General features: G+C 51.1%; 1 protein-coding gene across 3 annotated transcripts in view; it reads left to right on the top strand.

Moving 5' to 3' along the window:
• Positions 1-4,248: 4,248 nt before the first annotated feature.
• The window catches only part of RAPGEF4 (Rap guanine nucleotide exchange factor 4), a 79,987-nt gene continuing 65,407 nt past the window's right edge, over positions 4,249-18,828 (top strand). Inside the window, exons 1-3 of one of the 3 annotated variants that reach the window (XM_078604665.1) lie at positions 4,249-4,378; positions 6,268-6,356; positions 10,521-10,667. In XM_078604665.1, coding sequence (XP_078460791.1) covers positions 4,252-4,378; positions 6,268-6,356; positions 10,521-10,667 — 363 coding nt within the window. In that variant the 5' untranslated portion in view covers positions 4,249-4,251. Of the gene's footprint in view, positions 4,379-6,267; positions 6,357-10,520; positions 10,668-14,918; positions 15,007-18,828 lie in introns of those variants that run through there. The other 2 variants (XM_078604664.1, XM_078604663.1) reach the window with 2 other exon arrangements.

The following is an 18,828-nucleotide window of genomic DNA, read 5'->3' as shown; positions in this document are numbered from 1 at the left end:
TATTGTTTTGGACGTTTTATTATTCTTATTATCATCGTAGCAAAGGAACAGCGAAGGCGTTCAATGACGTCGGCGCCACACACACACTCTGTGATTCACTCACGCACGATGATGTCAAACGCAGCACAGAGACCCGCGTCCACAGCGTCACCTGGAAAACAAACAACTTCGTGTCATTAATTCATGCGTTCTTTCTCCATCTCCTGGCGCTGCTGGGAATTTCTGACATTTGAGTGGCCGTTTGAAGAAGGTCCCACGAAACTGTGCAGCATTTCGTGCCAGCACGGTCGGCATTGCACCCTCTGGTGCAGGTGCACCGCCTGCACACTTGATGTCTGTGCCAACTGTGCGCACCGCACTTGAGCTGTGGAAAACAGGGATCGATTCACCCTTTCCCAGAAGCTCTCAGCTAAAGGCTGTTCCCTGTTCTTGCTGGCCATTCACCTTGACACGTCATTCATTTCCATCGAGGATGCTTTCTGCAAGAAGGCTGTTAATGCTCTGACAAAGCCAAATCGTTCTCGAGATAATATCCTCATCGCACACCATGTGCTCCTACAATATGATTTAAAAAAATAAACTACTCTTGAAGATACTTTGGATACATTAACGAAAAATTGTGCTCCTCGCTAATCTTTGCTCTATCCGTTCTTGACACGCCAGCTCCTCAGGATTTGTAGCAATTTCCGTAGCAATTTAATGCCACGTTTACGAAGCAAATAACTTACCGAGATCCCCTATGTGGCCTTAAACGATGCAGGTTAACGTCTGTGCAACACCGGTCGTATATCGTTAACTTCCTAGCTGCTCTTGACGGAGTGATCAATTGAGTCGACGAAACACGCTCCATAAATTATAAACAAGCCCACACGCGCATACCATAGCGCAGTCGGTGCCACTGAAACCAAATAAATCACAGGAGGTCAGTGGGGGGGAGGTGGGGAGGGGGGGTAGCCCTGGGCTCCTCCCCTCGGCCTCGTGCATCAGAGCCCCCCAACTGAAGATGCTTGGACGAACGCAGCACCTCCGGCTCACGTTGCGTTGCGCGATCTCCAGATGCAATTGCACCAACGTCGCGCAATCGGCATTGCACCCTAATGGCCCTGTCACCCGCAAGCCACAGTACTGCCGCTGGACGCGAGTTGACATTCATTGCCCCGTCTCTGTTATTTTTACCACAGGCATGCGACGTTCCATTGCGGTGGTGCTGATAGCGAGTAAAAGTGTCGCGCACGGCACAAGGGGGCACGCCTCACAGGACTCTGCTCTGTGAAGATTCATTCCTCTTTGCGAGGCACCACAGATAAATGGCCCTGTGCTGAACCGCGTGTCAGAGACACCATGGATTGCGTTCTGTCGGCAGTCTCGTGGGGTGAATCTTCGGTTGTGAGGGTCATCTGGAAGAAGGTTTCCTCTGGGAGAAGCCTCTGTGGGAGACATCATTGGCAAAGCTCTGCGCTTGGCTATGCCAGCTCTTAGCCCCAACCTTCTTAGCCTTTGGTGTGTTTAGTTTGTTGTCCTTCCCCCGCACCTCGGATTAGCGCGGTTGGCTACGTACGGTGCGAAAGAAGTTCAACACAGATTCTAGATTTGAAGCTTTCGTGACTGTAAAGGATTCATAATCTTAGTTTTTTCGGTAAAGTCACGTAGGTAAAAATTGAAATTTAAATTAGTTATTATTATTATTATTTTATTAATTTCCATTTCATTTTTTACCTACTTGACTTTACCGAAAAAACTAAGAGTATTCAACACAGCTACCTACACGGCCTGTCGGTGATGTTGTATATCCAGGCAAACGCGAGCTGTTTCTCTAACCTGCCGGTTAATGTATGCATACAGCTGCCGTTTTCCTTTTGTGCCATGTACAAAGATGGAGATTGGCATGTATTTGGTCGCTTAAATACCGTCACATCTCGAAGTGTCTGATCAAACACGAAACCACGAAAATAAATCACCCGGGCAAGAAAGGGGTGAAGAGAGGCGGATGGGTGAGTGGGGGGGGAAACGAACATCAATAATATGTAAAGCAACGAACGAGGGACATGACGAACACGTGGGAGATTGACGATTCTAGCGAGCACACGAGGGCACGACAGCCACGGAACATCCGAGCAGCGGCTTTGTGTGCTCTGTGTTCCCTTTCTGATCTCTGTGTTCACGTGCACTGTGTCTGCTCTCTGTGTTCACATGCACTCTGTGTGCTCTGTGTGTTCGCATGCACTCTGTGTGCTCTGTGTTCACGTGTACTGTGTGTGCTCTGTGTTCACGTGCACTCTGTGTGCTCTGTGTTCACGTGTACTGTGTGTGCTCTGTGTTCACGTGTACTGTGTGTGTTCTGTGTTCACGTGTACTGTGTGTGTTCTGTGTTCACGTGTACTGTGTGTGTTCTGTGTTCACGTGTACTGTGTGTGTTCTGTGTTCACGTGTACTGTGTGTGTTCTGTGTTCACGTGTACTGTGTGTGTTCTGTGTTCACGTGTACTGTGTGTGTTCTGTGTTCACGTGTACTGTGTGTGCTCTGTGTTCACGTGCACTGTGTGTGCTCTGTGTTCACATGCACTGTGTGTGCTCTGTGTTCACATGCACTGTGTGTGCTCTGTGTTCACGTGTACTGTGTGTGCTCTGTGTTCACGTGTACTGTGTGTGCTCTGTGTTCACGTGTACTGTGTGTGCTCTGTGTTCACGTGTACTGTGTGTGCTCTGTGTTCACGTGTACTGTGTGTGTTCTGTGTTCACGTGTACTGTGTGTGTTCTGTGTTCACGTGTACTGTGTGTGTTCTGTGTTCACGTGTACTGTGTGTGCTCTGTGTTCACGTGCACTGTGTGTGCTCTGTGTTCACATGCACTGTGTGTGCTCTGTGTTCACATGCACTGTGTGTGCTCTGTGTTCACGTGTACTGTGTGTGCTCTGTGTTCACGTGTACTGTGTGTGTTCTGTGTTCACGTGTACTGTGTGTGCTCTGTGTTCACGTGCACTGTGTGTGCTCTGTGTTCACATGCACTGTGTGTGCTCTGTGTTCACATGCACTGTGTGTGCTCTGTGTTCACGTGTACTGTGTGTGCTCTGTGTTCACGTGTACTGTGTGTGCTCTGTGTTCACATGCACTGTGTGTGCTCTGTGTTCACGTGTACTGTGTGTGCTCTGTGTTCACGTGTACTGTGTGTGCTCTGTGTTCACGTGTACTGTGTGTGCTCTGTGTTCACGTGTACTGTGTGTGCTCTGTGTTCACGTGTACTGTGTGTGCTCTGTGTTCACGTGTACTGTGTGTGCTCTGTGTTCACATGCACTCTGTGTGCTCTGTGTTCACGTGTACTGTGTGTGTTCTGTGTTCACGTGTACTGTGTGTGCTCTGTGTTCACGTGCACTGTGTGTGCTCTGTGTTCACATGCACTCTGTGTGCTCTGTGTTCACGTGTACTGTGTCTGCTCTCTGTGTTCACATGCACTGTGTGTGCTCTGTGTTCACGTGCACTGTGTCTGCTCTCTGTGTTCACGTGCACTGTGTGTGCTCTGTGTTCACGTGCACTGTGTGTGCTCTGTGTTCACGTGCACTGTGTGTGCTCTGTGTTCCCTGTCTGATCTCTGTGTTCACGTGTACTGTGTCTGCTCTCTGTGTTCACATGCACTGTGTGTGCTCTGTGTTCCCTGTCTGCTCTCTGTGTTCACGTGTACTCTGTGTACTCTGTGTTCACGTGCACTCTGTGTGCTCTGTGTTCACATGCACTCTGTGTGCTCTGTGTTCACGTGTACTGTGTGTGCTCTGTGTTCAAGTGTACTGTGTGTGCTGTGTGTTCGCATGCACTGTGTGTGCTCTCTGTGTTCACGTGTACTCTGTGTACTCTGTGTTCGCATGCACTGTGTGTGCTCTGTGTGTTCGCATGCACTCTGTGTGCTCTGTGTTCCCTGTCTGCTCTCTGTGTTCACGTGCACTGTGTGTGCTCTCTGTGTTCACGTGCACTGTGTGTGCTCTCTGTGTTCCCTGTCTGATCTCTGTGTTCACGTGCACTCCGCGTGCTCTGTGTTCACGTGTACTCTGTGTTCACGTGCACTGTGTGTGTCCACCCCGTGCGGCGCTCTCTCCTCCCGTCCTCTCTCTGCCCTCTCGGTCGCCTTTGTGTGCCGTCCTGCGTTCTCCGCGTTGCGTGCTGCCTGCCTGCCTGTCCCGTGCTCAGCGTGCCTCGCCGTGTCACCCCCCCCGCCGCCCCCCTCTGCTCTGCGCTGCTGACCAAAAAGGCCGTCTGAGCGGAGCATGGAGGACGTGGAGCTCGTGGCCGCCCGCCTCAAGCAGCTGAAGGCCTTCGAGGAGTTCCACCCCAACCTGCTGCAGCAGATCTCACTGCTGGGATACTACGAGGAGCTGGAGAGGGGCATCACTCGTACGTGCCCGGCGCTCGCCGCACGCTCCATCCTTCCTCGTCTGGGCCAGGGTCGGGGAACCTTTTTTTCTGCCAAGGGCCATTTGGATATTTATATAACATCATTCGCGGGCCATGCAAAATTATCAACTTAAAAATTTGCCCGTTATATTTGGCCAAACATTTAATTGACTCGCCCCTGATGCGATGGGCTGGAACTGCTTCTCTTTGGCGAGGCGTGTGATGTTAGCTATTGATGGCTATTGATGATGTTGCTGCTACTCGCAACCAGGGGCGGTTTCTTCATTAGGGCGATTGGGCGACGCACCACCAATGTCATTCAACCACAGAGTCACGCTAGCCGTCACTGTGCCTCTGGATATAGTCCAATCAGCGTCATGCTACGTTCTGTGGAGTACCGCCTCTTTTTGGGCGATTTCCCTCCAGCTGAGAATCGCCCCGAGTGGTCCCATAGACTTACATTCAAATATGTTTTTTTTCGAACGGGGGCGCTGCAATGCATTCTCTATGGCTTCCGGGAGGGCTCGCCCTAACGTGCTTACGTCATCATACGTGCTTACGTCATCATACGTAAGCACGTTTCATCCAACAATATAATTTGTCGCCACCTAGTGGAATCTTTAATAAAAGAAACTTGAGTGGTTTGTTTTAATAGTGAGTATAGAAACAAACAAGATGTATTGTAAGAGTCACTTTATTTTTCATTAATATTAAAGAAATGAAGTTGCCTTTACATGCTTAAGCTGTTAATTTATCCATTGTATGGGTGGACCTTATCCTTATCAATCATCCAGACATTTGCCCCCCCTGAGAGATTTTGCAGGAGCCGCCACTGCTCGCAACTGCTTTTCCAGGTTTTCTCCTAGATTTGTTGCATTTCGAGTCCCGCCTGCGGTTGCCTTGGCAGGGCCACACCAAATGATTTCGCGGGCCTTTATACGGCCCGCGGGCCGGACGTTCCCCACCCCTGGTCTAGGCCAATGCTGGAGTGGAATCGCATGGGGCCAGCTTGCTCGCACTTTCTCACTCCACGTTCTTCTATTCTGTGCCTCGTTCTCTCTCGTCCTGCCACACGTCAACGATCTCTCTACAGGGTCGCCCAGATGTCTTGTGACACCCCTCATCCGCCATTTAATGATCTCAAACTTAAGACGTTTTAATAGTAAGGTTAGTTTAAAACGGAAATGAATGTGCGAATGAAAAAAACGAGGGGTCAATTAATTGGGGATGACAGAACATCTCGACCGCCCTGTACACTTACCATTCACACTCCTCACATTCCAACCATCACATTTCAGTGCAACTCTTTTGCGCTCTCTCCTCGCCTGCCACTTGCTTCTTTAACTTCAGTAACGGCACCTGCATTCCCCCTTCGCTCGCCTCCCACAACGGGGTTGCTGCTGCATGTCTCTTAAAGGGGTTGCTCTATCCCCCCCCCCCCGCAACTGGTATACAGGAGGTCGTGGGTTCGATCCCAACCTTGACACCTGTATACTTGGAGTTTGCGTTCTCTCTCTCTCTCTCTCCCCCCGTGGTCGTGTGGATATTTCTCTGGGTCCTCCGGTTTTTATCCTCCAGAGAATTTGGCTCCGATACATTTCCACACGACAATAAGCCACTTTTTGGGGAATGAATTTGTGATAGCCAAGTCGCGTCTGAAAAGGAGCTGTTATGGCTCCGTGGGCCATACCTGGTAAAATAAAAATACAACTGTTCAATATCAAAAACGCAGTGAGAATCTCTGCTTTACTCAACGCGAGTTTCATTATTTATAAGACCCCGCCCCCCCTCCCAACAAAAGGAGCCACGTTCGCCGTGATTGTTGCTGCGTTTGCTCAGCCCCGTTGCTTTACTTTACGTCCGTGCAACTGTTCACCTTCGCCGCGCAGTCTTCCGCCAGGGAGACATCGGCACCAGCTGGTACGCCGTGCTGTCTGGCTCCCTCGACGTCAAGGTGTCGGCCACAGGAAGCCACCAGGTAATGCCGCCTCCTCCTCCTCCTCCTCCGCTGTTTGTTGCATTGTCATTTAATTCGCCAAACAATCACGTTTACAGGAGAATCGTGAATGGCCGCCTATCGCTGTGTTACTCGACGACGCGACGTTCACGCAACGTGGTTTTCGCCCCCCGATTTGAATTACATTCCGCAAAAGTTGCGTTTTAGACATTCGGTGAAACGCGTGGACCTCACGCTGTTGCTGTTCACCGTTCGAAGCAGCGCTCCACGTTGTGCTCAACGATTCTCAGGAGCGCCCGCAAAGGGGCTGCCGGCGCTGGGAGCCTCCGACAAACGTCATGCAGCAAAGATGAGCAGCGCTGACGGAGGGAGAGCCCAGACCCACGGAGGTCGCCGTTTACCGACAGGAACTCTATTCACCGGCCGGAGTAAACCGTTACGACAGAACACGATATTCGGCGATGACCGGGCGTTTTTCCACTAAGCGGTTCCGTACTGTGCAATGACAATGACGTGTTCAAGTGGCCATATGGTGTGTGTTTACAGCCAGAGATACGGCTGCGAGCGGTACCTATTGCTCTGCGTGCTGTTGTTATACGCACAGGGCTCTGTAAACACACACACACACGGGTTCCAAAGGACGGGGATGACGTTAGCAGCATCAGCAGCAGTGAGTGCGTCGTCGCGGGGTTGAGTTAAAAATTCTGTTTGGTTCATTAACGCGCCCCCAGACTCGCGTGTGAACAGCGGCCAAGTGTAAACAACCACAGCAGGGACACAAAGCATCTCGAGCGAAATGATGAAGAAATCGGCACGGTTTTACGCTCGGTCAATGGGCGAATAAAATAAATAAGCACGCATCAAGGTCTGGCTTCTAGTCGCAAGGGAAAGAAGAACAGACAAATAATGAGTGCAAGGAAAGTGCCCTGTCTGTACGGCAGCAGCAGCAGCAGCATCACCAACGCGGTTTGTTTGTTCCTACATGTGACAGCGTAACTTTTAGAGTAGGTTTTTTTCGTTAAAAGAAAAAACCACCCTAAACCAATGCTGGATCAAGTTAAACATGCGCACGAGGCCTACGTCATTCCCTTTGAACGACAGAGACGAGGCGACACGCCACCCAGCAATGCCTGGGCACGGTGGTCTCAGGCGGCCTGCGCTCGCTTTCCGTCACAAAGATAAAGACAAAGATCCCCCGTATAGCCTTAACAGACTCTACGGGCAAGTGCTGTTAGCGAGCACCTATGAAGGCCGGAACGGTACACGAGGGGGTGGGTGGCCAGCACCACGCCCGACCGCCTTTGTCTCCCTAGCGGCGATGTTTACACACCGCACCAGGTACTCATTTGAGGCTGAGTCGACCTAGGGGAGGCCCAGCACCGGTTCAGATAAAATCGTCACTGGTGTTTGCCGTGAGCGGGAATCGAACCCGGGTCGCCAAGTTCGTAGTGCAGCGCGCTAACCGCTACACCACCGCTCCCCGTCACGGGCACACATTCACGGACGCAGGCAGAAGCGGTCCGTGAACGCGGACGCGTCGCCAACCCCGCGCTGTGTGCGCGCGAGACCAGTGGAGAAGGGTGCTGCTGTAGCCGACTCGGTCAAGAGGGTTTGAAGGAAAAAAAACAAAGGGGGGAGGGAAAAAAATCACTATCAGCAGCATCAACGCCAGCAGCAGCAGCAGCAACGCCACGAATCCCATCGAGCGGACGAAGCGGCAATTCTTTGCGCACCTTGCGGCCGATGCTTCCGCTCAACGGCTGGGCTCTCGTCCCAGCAACGCGCAGGAAAATGCCGCCGCCACCGCCGCCGCTTCTGCTGCTGCTCGCTGTTTTCGGCGGTCATCATCGTTCGCGATGAACGAGCCGGAGAAGATGCACGTGAACCCCAAGCGATCCGCACGAGCGCCGCTTGCCCGCATGCCGCATGCCACGCGCCGAAGGAGATGAATGATAGACAGGGGCCACGTTACTGCGTGGCGGTGCTGTCACAGCGTGCGGTAGGGGGCATTGAAATAAAAAGCAAAAGGTGTCACAATGCATCGTGATGTACCTTGCCTGCAGGCCCGGGGCGTGGGCGGCGGGGTGGGGGGCTGCATTCATTCTCTCTGAAGTCAGAAATTACCGCGTCAAAAACCGGGGGGTGTGTTTTTCACTCCATCCTTCAGTGACCCGAGGAAAGAAGGAAAAAAAGCAAGCTCTATTAAATGTCTTCTAAGGCGATTACGGGCTCCCAACATGACAGCTTTGGCATTTTGAGGCTGTTTCAGCAGAGCAATCTACATTTCGGTTCTGGCGACGGAAATTACTCTGCTGCAAATGTAGGCTTTGGTTGCTGCGACAGCTCCAGGCTATCACGTGATCCAGGCCAGGTTTGCACGTTCCCCAATGGCAGGTGTAGTCTGCACAGACAATTAGCACGTTAGCTCCGCTCTGTTCCAGCATGAGAACAGCTCTGCCGTTATCGATCGTGAACAAATGTGGCTTCAATTAGTGTAGCATTAAAACCATTGTTTTTAATTATATTTGTAAGGTAACACTTTTACAAAAGTAATATTACGTAAAATTAGTAAAAAAAATATATTATTTGGTTCTTTCGGTACAGTCACGTAGATAGAAAAATAATACAAAAAGAAGGTGAATACAAATATTAATAAAATAAAAATCCCCACTAATGCAATACAAATTTAATACAAATACAAATAGAAACAAAAACCACAACGATTTGATCGCAACACAAGCGGTCGTCCTCAAGAAATGGGGGGTTAGCCTCTAAAGGCGAACTGTTTATAAAGGTTTAGAGATGGGCGTAGCCCAAGTGTGTCAGCAGCATGGGCGAGACAGCTTATGTTAATGTGGGAGAAAACAACGACACCGGCAGACGGTCTACATCAATCAAAGGGCCGCCAGGCAATGCAAAATTATTGATCAATTATATATTTTCAAGTGCATTACCTTGTCAAGTAAATATTTTGCCATTGCAGCCTCCCTCTTAGCACAGAGATATCAGTTCGTTCACACGTGGATTTGACAGCTCAGCTTGTGCCAGACACCAATCAGCCTGAGCTCCAACGCTCGCCCGTTCACCAGGACTGCTGCTGCTTGCTGCTGCTCTGTGCGTGGTCACAGGGTGCTGCTGCTGCTGCTACTCTGTGCGTAGCCACAGGGTGCTGCTCCTGCTGCTGCTACTCTGTGCGTAGCCACAGGGTGCTGCTCCTGCTGCTGCTGCTCTGTGCGTGGTCACAGGGTGCTGCTGCTGCTGCTGCTCTGTGCGTGGTCACAGGGTGCTGCTCCTGCTGCTGCTACTCTGTGCGTAGCCACAGGGTGCTGCTCCTGCTGCTGCTGCTGCTCTGTGCGTGGTCACAGGGTGCTGCTCCTGCTGCTGCTACTCTGTGCGTGGTCACAGGGTGCTGCTTCTGCTGCTGCTGCTGCTCTGTGCGTGGTCACAGGGTGCTGCTCCTGCTGCTGCTACTCTGTGCGTGGTCACAGGGTGCTGCTCCTGCTGCTGCTACTCTGTGCGTGGTCACAGGGTGCTGCTCCTGCTGCTGCTACTCTGTGCGTGGTCACAGGGTGCTGCTCCTGCTGCTGCTGCTGCTCTGTGCGTGGTCACAGGGTACTGCTGCTGCTGCTCTGTGCGTGGTCACAGGGTACTGCTGCTGCTGCTCTGTGCGTGGTCACAGGGTACTGCCGCTGCTGCTCATCTGTTCATGGCCACGTGGTGCTGCTGCTGCTCTGTGCGTGCCCACGGAGTGCTGCCGCTGTGCGCGACGCACGCGCATTTGGCGGGGATCTTGGATGGGTAATCCACCATGGGCAGCGAGCTAGGCACAACGCACACAGGTGCTGCTGTTAGGCTGCTGCTGCGCTTTCGTTGTCAGCACGCACAGAGCAGCAGTGCAGGACAATGAATCGTCGAACCGTACGACGCTCCAAAATATAAATACCGTGCTTCCCGCTTTCAATCCGAAGTGACCGGTGCGGTGAAATATGGTCAAATCACCCCCACGGGTCGCGCGGTGTGGGAAGGGCCCTCCTTCATCGAGCAGTGTGATTGAAAAAAGGGAGGATTTGCGTTGTTTAAGCCTCGTGTTAGTTTCTCCGCGCAGCGGCGGGTCGCGTGAGCCGATGACCGTCGCGCGTTCGGAGCGACAGCCTCCTCACCAAGCGCTGCTGCTTCTCCTCGTAGGACTCGGTCACGCTGTGCACGCTTGGAGTGGGCACGGCGTTCGGCGAGTCGATCCTGGACAACACGCCGCGCCATGCCACCATCCTCACGCGCGAGCGCAGCGAGCTCCTGCGCATCGAGCAGAAGGACTTCAGGGCCCTTTGGGAGGTACGTGGCTTGCCGGTGGGGGGGGGGGGGCATTGTGGTGGGGGGGGGGCATCGTGTTGGGGTTGGGGGGGCCGGCGGTCGGTCAACGCGTCAACATCGAGTCCTATCATCATGTCGTGTGTGTACATTGAACTTCTTTCGCACCGCACGTGCTAATCGGAGGTGCGGGGGAAGGACGAAAAACTAAGCACAAAAAGCAGTTTTGAAGAAGTGAGTTTCCAATCGAGATTTAAAAGTGCATCATAGCTCCCAGTGGCTTTCTATTATCGGAAAGAAGAGCGTTCCGTGTAATGCAGTGACAGTCTTTGTTCGGTGTGGATCCAAAGTCGCTGCGAAGATATTTTAGGCTGGAGTTGTCAGTTTAGGGGTTTTGTTGCTAGATCTTGTGAATTGTTGGGTTTCTCTCGTGGGAATTTTTTTGATCGAAGTCACTAGTCACAGATATAGCGACTTTGTAGAATGAGGACATGGTGCAGATTTAGCAGTAATTGCAGGCGTGTATTACAGTTCCTGTATCAGTTTACGACATTTGCTGCAGTACTTAGTAAATAGCCTAGTGACATTTAAAAATGTTTTTGGAAGTTCCATTAATTAGGCTTGTTTGATGGTTTTCCAAAGTTGGCAACGCTGGGGGGGGGGGCGGTCGGCGGAAAACAAGAAACATAAATAATAACATCCTCACCAAGGAAATATAACATTTTGAATAACTAGCAGTGGCGTTCGGCAAAATGTGTGGAGGTTGAAAAGATGTCCGCACGCTCGACAAGGCTGGCAACCGCTGGTCGAGACAAATCTATAATGCAGTGGGTTTTTTTTAGGTTAAATCGCGTAAATCGACGCGATATAACTAAAAAAAAAACCCCTCTGTAATATGGACGATATTGGTCGCGAAAGCGGTCAAAAAACATCAATGACAGCCGCCGTTTGCCACTCGGCGACGGTCACCGACTGCTCCCCGTGCCAGGCTGGGTGCACTTTGGAGGCCCCGTCAAGAAGTATCGCGCAAGGCTCCGCTGGGCGTGCACGACTCGTGGGGACGCGGCGGGTCACGTGCACGACTCGTGAGTCGGCGTCACAGCCACCACTTGGTGGCGCCGGGGACACACAGAGGGGGCTCCCGCCTGGCTCCCTCGCTCGTGTCGGGCTCCGGCGGGGGGCGGGGGGCCAGGGGCGGGGGGCGAGGGGCGGGGGGCGGGGGGGCGGGGGGCCAGGGGCGGGGGGCGAGGGGCGAGGGGCGAGGGGCGGGGGGCGGGGGGCGGGGGCCGGGGACGGGTGGCGGGGGGCGGGGGGCGGGGGCGGGGGGCGAGGGGCGGGGGGCGGGGGGCGAGGGGCGGGATTCGGGGACGGGGGGCGGGGGGCGGGGGCGGGGGGCCAGGGGCGGGGGGCGAGGGGCGGGGGGCGAGGGGCGGGGGGCGAGGGGCGGGGGACGGGGGGCGGGGGGCGAGGGGCGGGGGCCGGGGACGGGTGGCGGGGGGCGGGGGCGGGGGGCGAGGGGCGGGGGGCGGGGGGCGGTGTTCGGCTTTGGTGTTGAAGCCTCATCAGAGCCCTCTGATTAGAGGACGAATATGCTCATGTCGTACGGTTGAAATTTTGTTGGAAATCTCTCGGTGTTTCGTTTATATATATGTATAAAAAAATATATATTTTTTTCAGAAATGTGAAGGCTTTAATCTTTGCTCATCTTCAGATATCCATTGGCTCTTTTATTTGAAGACATGATTGAATACATGCAATTCTGCCAAAGGGAATGCGTCGCTCGCCCTGCGGCTTTTGAAGTGAAGTTTGAGCAACGCTTCTCATTCGGAGCGTACGACTATATTACATTTTTTAAATGATGTCTTCAGAGTCTTAGGTGTGGACTCGGTGTTGCGTCTTTGACCATCAGTATACAACGCAGCTCAATCTGGCCTCGTGGCCTTTAACACTGAGTGAAAATTGAGATTTTTTGTGGGATTCTGAAGTTTGTTTTGCAGGTGTACGTACGTTACAACCTGACTTTATTGTCTTAAGATAATATTCAAAGTGGTAATAAATAATCTTTCGATGTACTTTGAAAAGGTTGCTTAGTTTCCTCACCGCTTAACGCAGCAAAATGGTAAACACAGCTGCTGCGTCCACGTAGAGTGTTTCTACCACTCTCGCGGAGGAGAAAACAATGGAGTGGACCTCGCTAAGCAGCGTGACTCGAGGGGGAAAACGTGAAGCCTTGAACTGACCTCTGCGTCTCTTCGGTCGGCCAATGTTCGCGTTTCCCGTCAAGCTCTATAGGGGCTGTTTTATAAAAGTGCAAGGTTAGCCTCAATCCGGTAGGGTGCGAGTGTGTGCGATCGTGTGTGTGTGTGCGCCTAGTAGGCGTTTTATGGTGACTATTTATGCTAAACGGTGTAAAATATTTAGGGTGTTGGAATCCACAGCGGTATCCTTATCTCAAGGGGTGAACAGCCGCAGGTGGCACTGAGAACTCTCGTGATTTCCGTCAGGAAATCTGTTCTCAACTGTGGTGTGGAGAGCGCTTAGTTGGTCAGGCGTAGAGCAACATGCTGCTGCTTTTACTCTTTTTCTTCTTCTCCATAATAATGCTTTAACAGCGAACTTTGAAGAATGTATACATGAGCTCTGTCCGTCTGGAACGGGGGGCGGGGGCACGATTACAATCATAAAGATGATCCAATATGAACAAGACTTAAAGTTGTGTTGCCAGTAGGGACTTAACTCTATTCAAATCCAGCCAAATCGGGCCCCCTAAAGGGTGGCCCAAAGCTGAGAGGCGGAAACCGACATGGAAAGGATTTTGCCAACGGGAGCGCTAAAAGGAAGCGCGCCTCGCCTCCCATCTCCCTCCACTCCCGATTATGTCACGTGCCATGCGACATGACCGCCTTGCTCGACTTGACACGCAATGGTTCATAACGCGCTACAGAATCCAACCACATGCAAGATTTGTTTTATTCCTTTGTTATTTTTGCACATTCATTCCTGTGTTCAGGTCTTGGGTGTGTGTGCCTCACGTGGCAATTGAGGGGCTCTTGTCACTTGGCAATGTTTGGATGATGCCGCAGTTTTTTGTCTGGTGTTGCGATATTGTGTTGCGCTCCATCCTGCTCCGTTTCGTTCACGTGCGGGTTTCTGGCGATGACCCGAGAGGTGAGGCCGAGGAGCCACCTGCACTGTAGACGTCCCCAGCACCTCACAAGTCAATATGTGGTGTCGTCACCTTCTCCCCTCCCCCCTGCTGCCACCACCTCCCCCCTACCTGAGTGACCTATTGCAACCATACAGTCCTGCTTGCCCTCTTTGCTTGGTCAACTCTGGCCTCCTCCTCACCTCCTCATCACCGCACACAGCGTTGGTGTACGGTGCTTTTCTGCAATATTTTGCTGTCTTTTCTTGGATTTTCTGTTTGGACATAGTCACATCGTCACTTTAAGATGTTTTCTTGTTCATGTTTTTGTTTTTTGTTTCTTGCGGTTGCACCCGATTCAAGAGCCGAATGGCTCACAGGGCTATACCTAATAAATAAACTTGAACTCACACCCTCTCCGGCTGACTATCGGTGGCCTTCCCGTTCAGACACTGCGCTCCCACCCTCTGGAACACAGTCCCCACTCATCCTCGGCTCTTATCCTGGCTTCCCACATTAAATTCACAACTCAAAACTCGTCTGTTTGACCGCGATTTCCACCCTGTCTAGTTTTACCTTTCTCCCGCTCAGTATCCGATGCGTACTCTCCCCGTCGTTGCTGTGCTTTGGGACGTGTGGTTACGTGATTTAGCGCCTTGTAAATGCAAGTTGTTGTTGTTGCTGTACCGTGGATATCCCAGGAGTATCGCACATCAGCTGCCGGCCCGTTTCACAGTGTCTGTCGATTTTATAATTGGCAGTGATGGCAGCAGGGTTAAACCGCTATGGATTACCATGCAGGTAATGGTGCAAATCATGTAAATCCATTTCCACGTTTAGGTGGGAACACCTACCGGTTTTTTTTCGGACGGCTTTGCCAATTGAATGTCTGAATGCGCACGGACATACAGTGTCACAAGATTACGCGAGGCCATCGCTGTGTTGTGCGCTCGCTCGCACGCATTGTGTGTGATTTGGCAGCGGGGGGGGGGGGGGTTTGTTTCCTCCACACTTGCCAAAGTAAACTTCCTCGAGCTTGGAAGCGGGGTGGTGGCAGGCCCTGCCTCGGGCCGGATGAACCTTGCTATATACTTAACCGCGCGGCCGCGACGCTTCCAGACGCAGGCCCCCCACGCGATCAGCGCCGGAGTTCGTCCGCAGAGCGCGCGGCAAGACGAACCTCTCTCCATGTTGCGCTGCCTGTCCGAGCTTCTGGCCGTGAGTAGCCACTCTCGCCTTCAAAGGCGGCTTGAGCGGCGACGATCGCACGGCAAACTTCGGTCGGAGCCCAGAACATTTTTTTTAAACGTTCGATAGGTGGCCAGAGTAACAATAGGTGAGGTGCGTTTTGAAGGGCCCAAATGTTTCGCAAAAGCCGTTTCCCCTCCTCGGAATTGTTCCGTGAGTCTACAGCGGAAAGGTTACGCGCAATATTAATAATTTTATCCGATATATAATTGCGGTCTTTGGTATTTTAATAGATAACACGAATGATTTTTTGCACTAAATGACGTACTGCAACAGCGGCTAAGGTGTCTGCTTTGTAGAGATTGTAGCTTTAAAGTTGCAGATCACTAGTAACTACTCGATAATCATGAATTCATCATACACATATATACGCCGTATTTGAATCGTGTTTTATAGCGAATCAGAAAACTGTGCTGATGGAACGTGTACGTGCACCATGTGCTGTAATCATATTAAGCCGAATTTAAGCTATAATCCAGTGCTTAACATTTGAACTCTCTGTTATAAAACCCGCCGTGGCATAAAACCTAGCAGGACAAAAAAAACTGGGTGATTGGGTCAATGGTTGGAATATGCAACGGATGCCAATGCCTATTCTGTGTACCAGATTTGACATCGCATAGCCATGGCTGCTTGCATGTGGCCTTGTATTAAAAATACTGATTTCCCTGAGGATTGTGATGGTGCATTCAAGCAAGGAGTGGTGCTAATGTTGCAGATTATTATCCCTGTACAGCTCAGAAGAGAAGGCATGCCTTTCTAAAAAAAATGCTTTAAGGTGGTGCAAGAGGGCAGTGAGAAACGATATCACTATATCTTCTTGGTTCTTTCGGTAAAGTCACGTAGAAGGGAAATAATAAAATAATAAAAATAAAACATAATAAAATAATTCTCACGACGTTTCGGCCACAACGCAAGCAGCCGTCCTCAGGTGAAGAAGAGGTCTGTCGGAAAGACAGCGTGTTTCATTCAGACGCTGTCTTTCCGACAGACCTGTTTCTTCACCTGTGGATGGCTTCTTGCGTTGTGGCCGAAACGTCGCGAGAATTATTTTATTATGTTTTATTTTTATTATTTTATTAATTCACTTCTACGTGACTTTACCGAAAGAACCAAGAAGATGACCTCATTGTTAACCAAGTCCAAATCGCAGCAGCTGGAGTCAAACACCACGGCTATACCATTCAACACATTTTCAATGTTTTCTTTTTTCATTTGAATGACCAATAAGACGTTATGCCACCTATTTCGCACGAATAAATTCCTGGTGAAACACAACTTCGCAAATTTCGGAATGGGAGGTCGTTTGTAACATCAGGGCCGGTTTTAAATGGGCTGGGGGGGTGGGTCCTGCACCATCCAAATGTCGTCTCTCTCTGGCCCAACAAGTACCATCTCCTGAGCGGTGAATCGCTGTCACAGTGGCTCACACGGGCAGCTCTAACTGGATCCTCCCATGCCAAAGGAGCCGGAACGGGGCCTAAGTGACGTGCGCTTGCGTGGCGCTTGCTCTTTGTTGAGGGAGACGGCGGAGAACGGGTTCGGGTATGAAGGGCGCAATCCACAAGTTCCGTCATGGCTGCCACCACGCGACTCGTACCGGGCCCGTGGAAGACGGGCGGTGAAAATGAGACGAGAGGCCAATGTGTGTATTGGACTTCTTTCGCACCGTACGTAGCCAGCCGTGCTAATCGAAGGTGCGGGGGTGGGGGGGTTGAGACAACAAACTAAACACAAAAATCAGTTCTAAAGAAATGAGTTTTCGATCTATATTCAAAAGTGCACAGCGCCCAGTAGCTTCCTACTCCTCACACCAGGGCCAAGTCACACCAGGACTCCTGCCTCGCTCCTGCGTTTCGGAAGCTCATGGTGAGCGTACCCGACATTGATCATTATTGAGGGGATGCAGGCAATGACATTTAGCGTGGACAAAAACTAAATTCCAGGAGGGAATACATCCAAAGTGTACGTCAGCTTCGTGCCTTTGTGGAGTTGCGTGGGCGTCTTGAGTTGCTCACTCCTTCGTTGCTATTGCCCTTCAGTGGCAGAATCCGAGGGGCGATAGGGGGCACTACTGCCCCCCGCACCCCCTCCCCCCCCCCCCCCCCCACCATTGAGACCCCAAAAATTGGTATTTTATTGATAGTTACCGGAGAAAATACTTCTTCTTCTTTAGTGCTGCCTAACGGCGTGTGCGACTTTACGATGATATTGATCCCGGTCTAGCACGGCGTGTAGAGTTTGTGCTGTTGTTAATTGTAGCCATGAAAATACTTAATACTTTTATATATATAAAACGTAGGGCCCTATTTAAAAATCTTTAAATATCACGACCTCCCTCCCTTCTACTCCCCTCTGCCCGCTTGGGAAGGTTTCTAGATTCGTCTCCGGTTGCCTCCTTGCCGTGATTATTGCGCAGCAACAACCTCGACTCTTGCAAATACTTAATACTTTTATATATATATAAAACGTAGGGCCCTATTTAAAAATCTTTAAATATCACGACCTCCCTCCCTTCTACTCCCCTCTGCCCGCTTGGGAAGGTTTCTAGATTCGTCTCCGGTTGCCTCCTTGCCGTGATTATTGCGCAGCAACAACCTCGACTCTTGAGTGACCCTAAGGGGGAGAGCGCACGGGGCGTGGCTCTCCCCCGTTTCCTGCGCTGCCTGTTCCCTCTCTGCACGCCTTAATAAGCATCCTGCCAATTGTTCTGCGGTAAAATGTCAACTCGGCACAATCACCCGCAGTCGGGAAGTCACATGTGGCCCTCAGTCTTAAGTGAACTTTAAGCGCAGATTTTAAATCTGCAGGCCAGAAACTTTTTTGAGCACACGAATTGGGGTTGCCACCTTTCCGGGCTTGAACCCGGACAGTCTCGGATTTGGCAGCTATCCGCGTTCGGGTGGCAGGCATTGATTGGTACCGATATTCGGTACGGGCATTGTGTTGTAACATTTATTACGGTACAATGCGCCGTTTTAATGGACCTCCGCTGACTGAGAGGCATGTCTGGATCTGGTGGGAAAGGTGGTGACCCCTACACATGCAGAAGGAGCAAGATAATGCACTGTGCTTAAAATAACAACAATAATATTTGTGCTTATAATTCACAAGGCAGTGTCTGCAGTAATCCAGCAGCCACATCAACTTGTAGCGTATGGCACGAGCCACTGACTTGTGTTTGTACAATCCAGTATTCATAGTTCTGGGATAAGAACCACCCTCATCAATTTATTATCGTGTGCTGTTTTGTGTTTGTTATGTGGACTCAGACATAATTCAATCCTTATTCCTGCATCATGGATTTTTATTTTTGCCCACACACAGGCAATATTTTACATTGAAACAGAGGTCATCGCTGATGGATGTGTTAAAGTGACCTTTAAGAAAAGCCCCTTCGAGTGCATTTCTGTTTTGGCGACGTGTACCCCTTCGCGTTTCGTCCCTGTCTCTTAATGGCTTTATAATTCATCAAGTGGAATAAACGAAAGGAATCCTTTACAGAATTTGCGCTCTTCATCATGCGCAACGTACTGTATAAGATTACATCTCCCAGCGTTCCCGTTATGCACTCTCCCACTGTGATGCACCGTCTATCGGAGATTCAGCATGATAGTTGCGATGGAGTGTCGAGTTAATTTGTTTTCAAAATCGCATTACGCAATCCGCGTTAGTGGGGACAGTTCCCAGAAAAATAACCCCATTGTCCGGGAGACTTCTTTGGAACTGGGTGCACGTGCACAGGGCGTGAGAGGTAGGCGGCTCTCACATTTCGATTTAAAGCTTTCGTGA

The sequence above is a fragment of the Lampetra planeri genome, chromosome 2 (assembly GCF_965212315.1).
Source record: "Lampetra planeri chromosome 2, kcLamPlan1.2.h2, whole genome shotgun sequence".
Lineage (NCBI taxonomy): Eukaryota > Metazoa > Chordata > Hyperoartia > Petromyzontiformes > Petromyzontidae > Lampetra > Lampetra planeri.
Note: the sequence above shows the minus strand (reverse complement) of the source record. Positions and strands in the feature narration are given on the sequence as shown.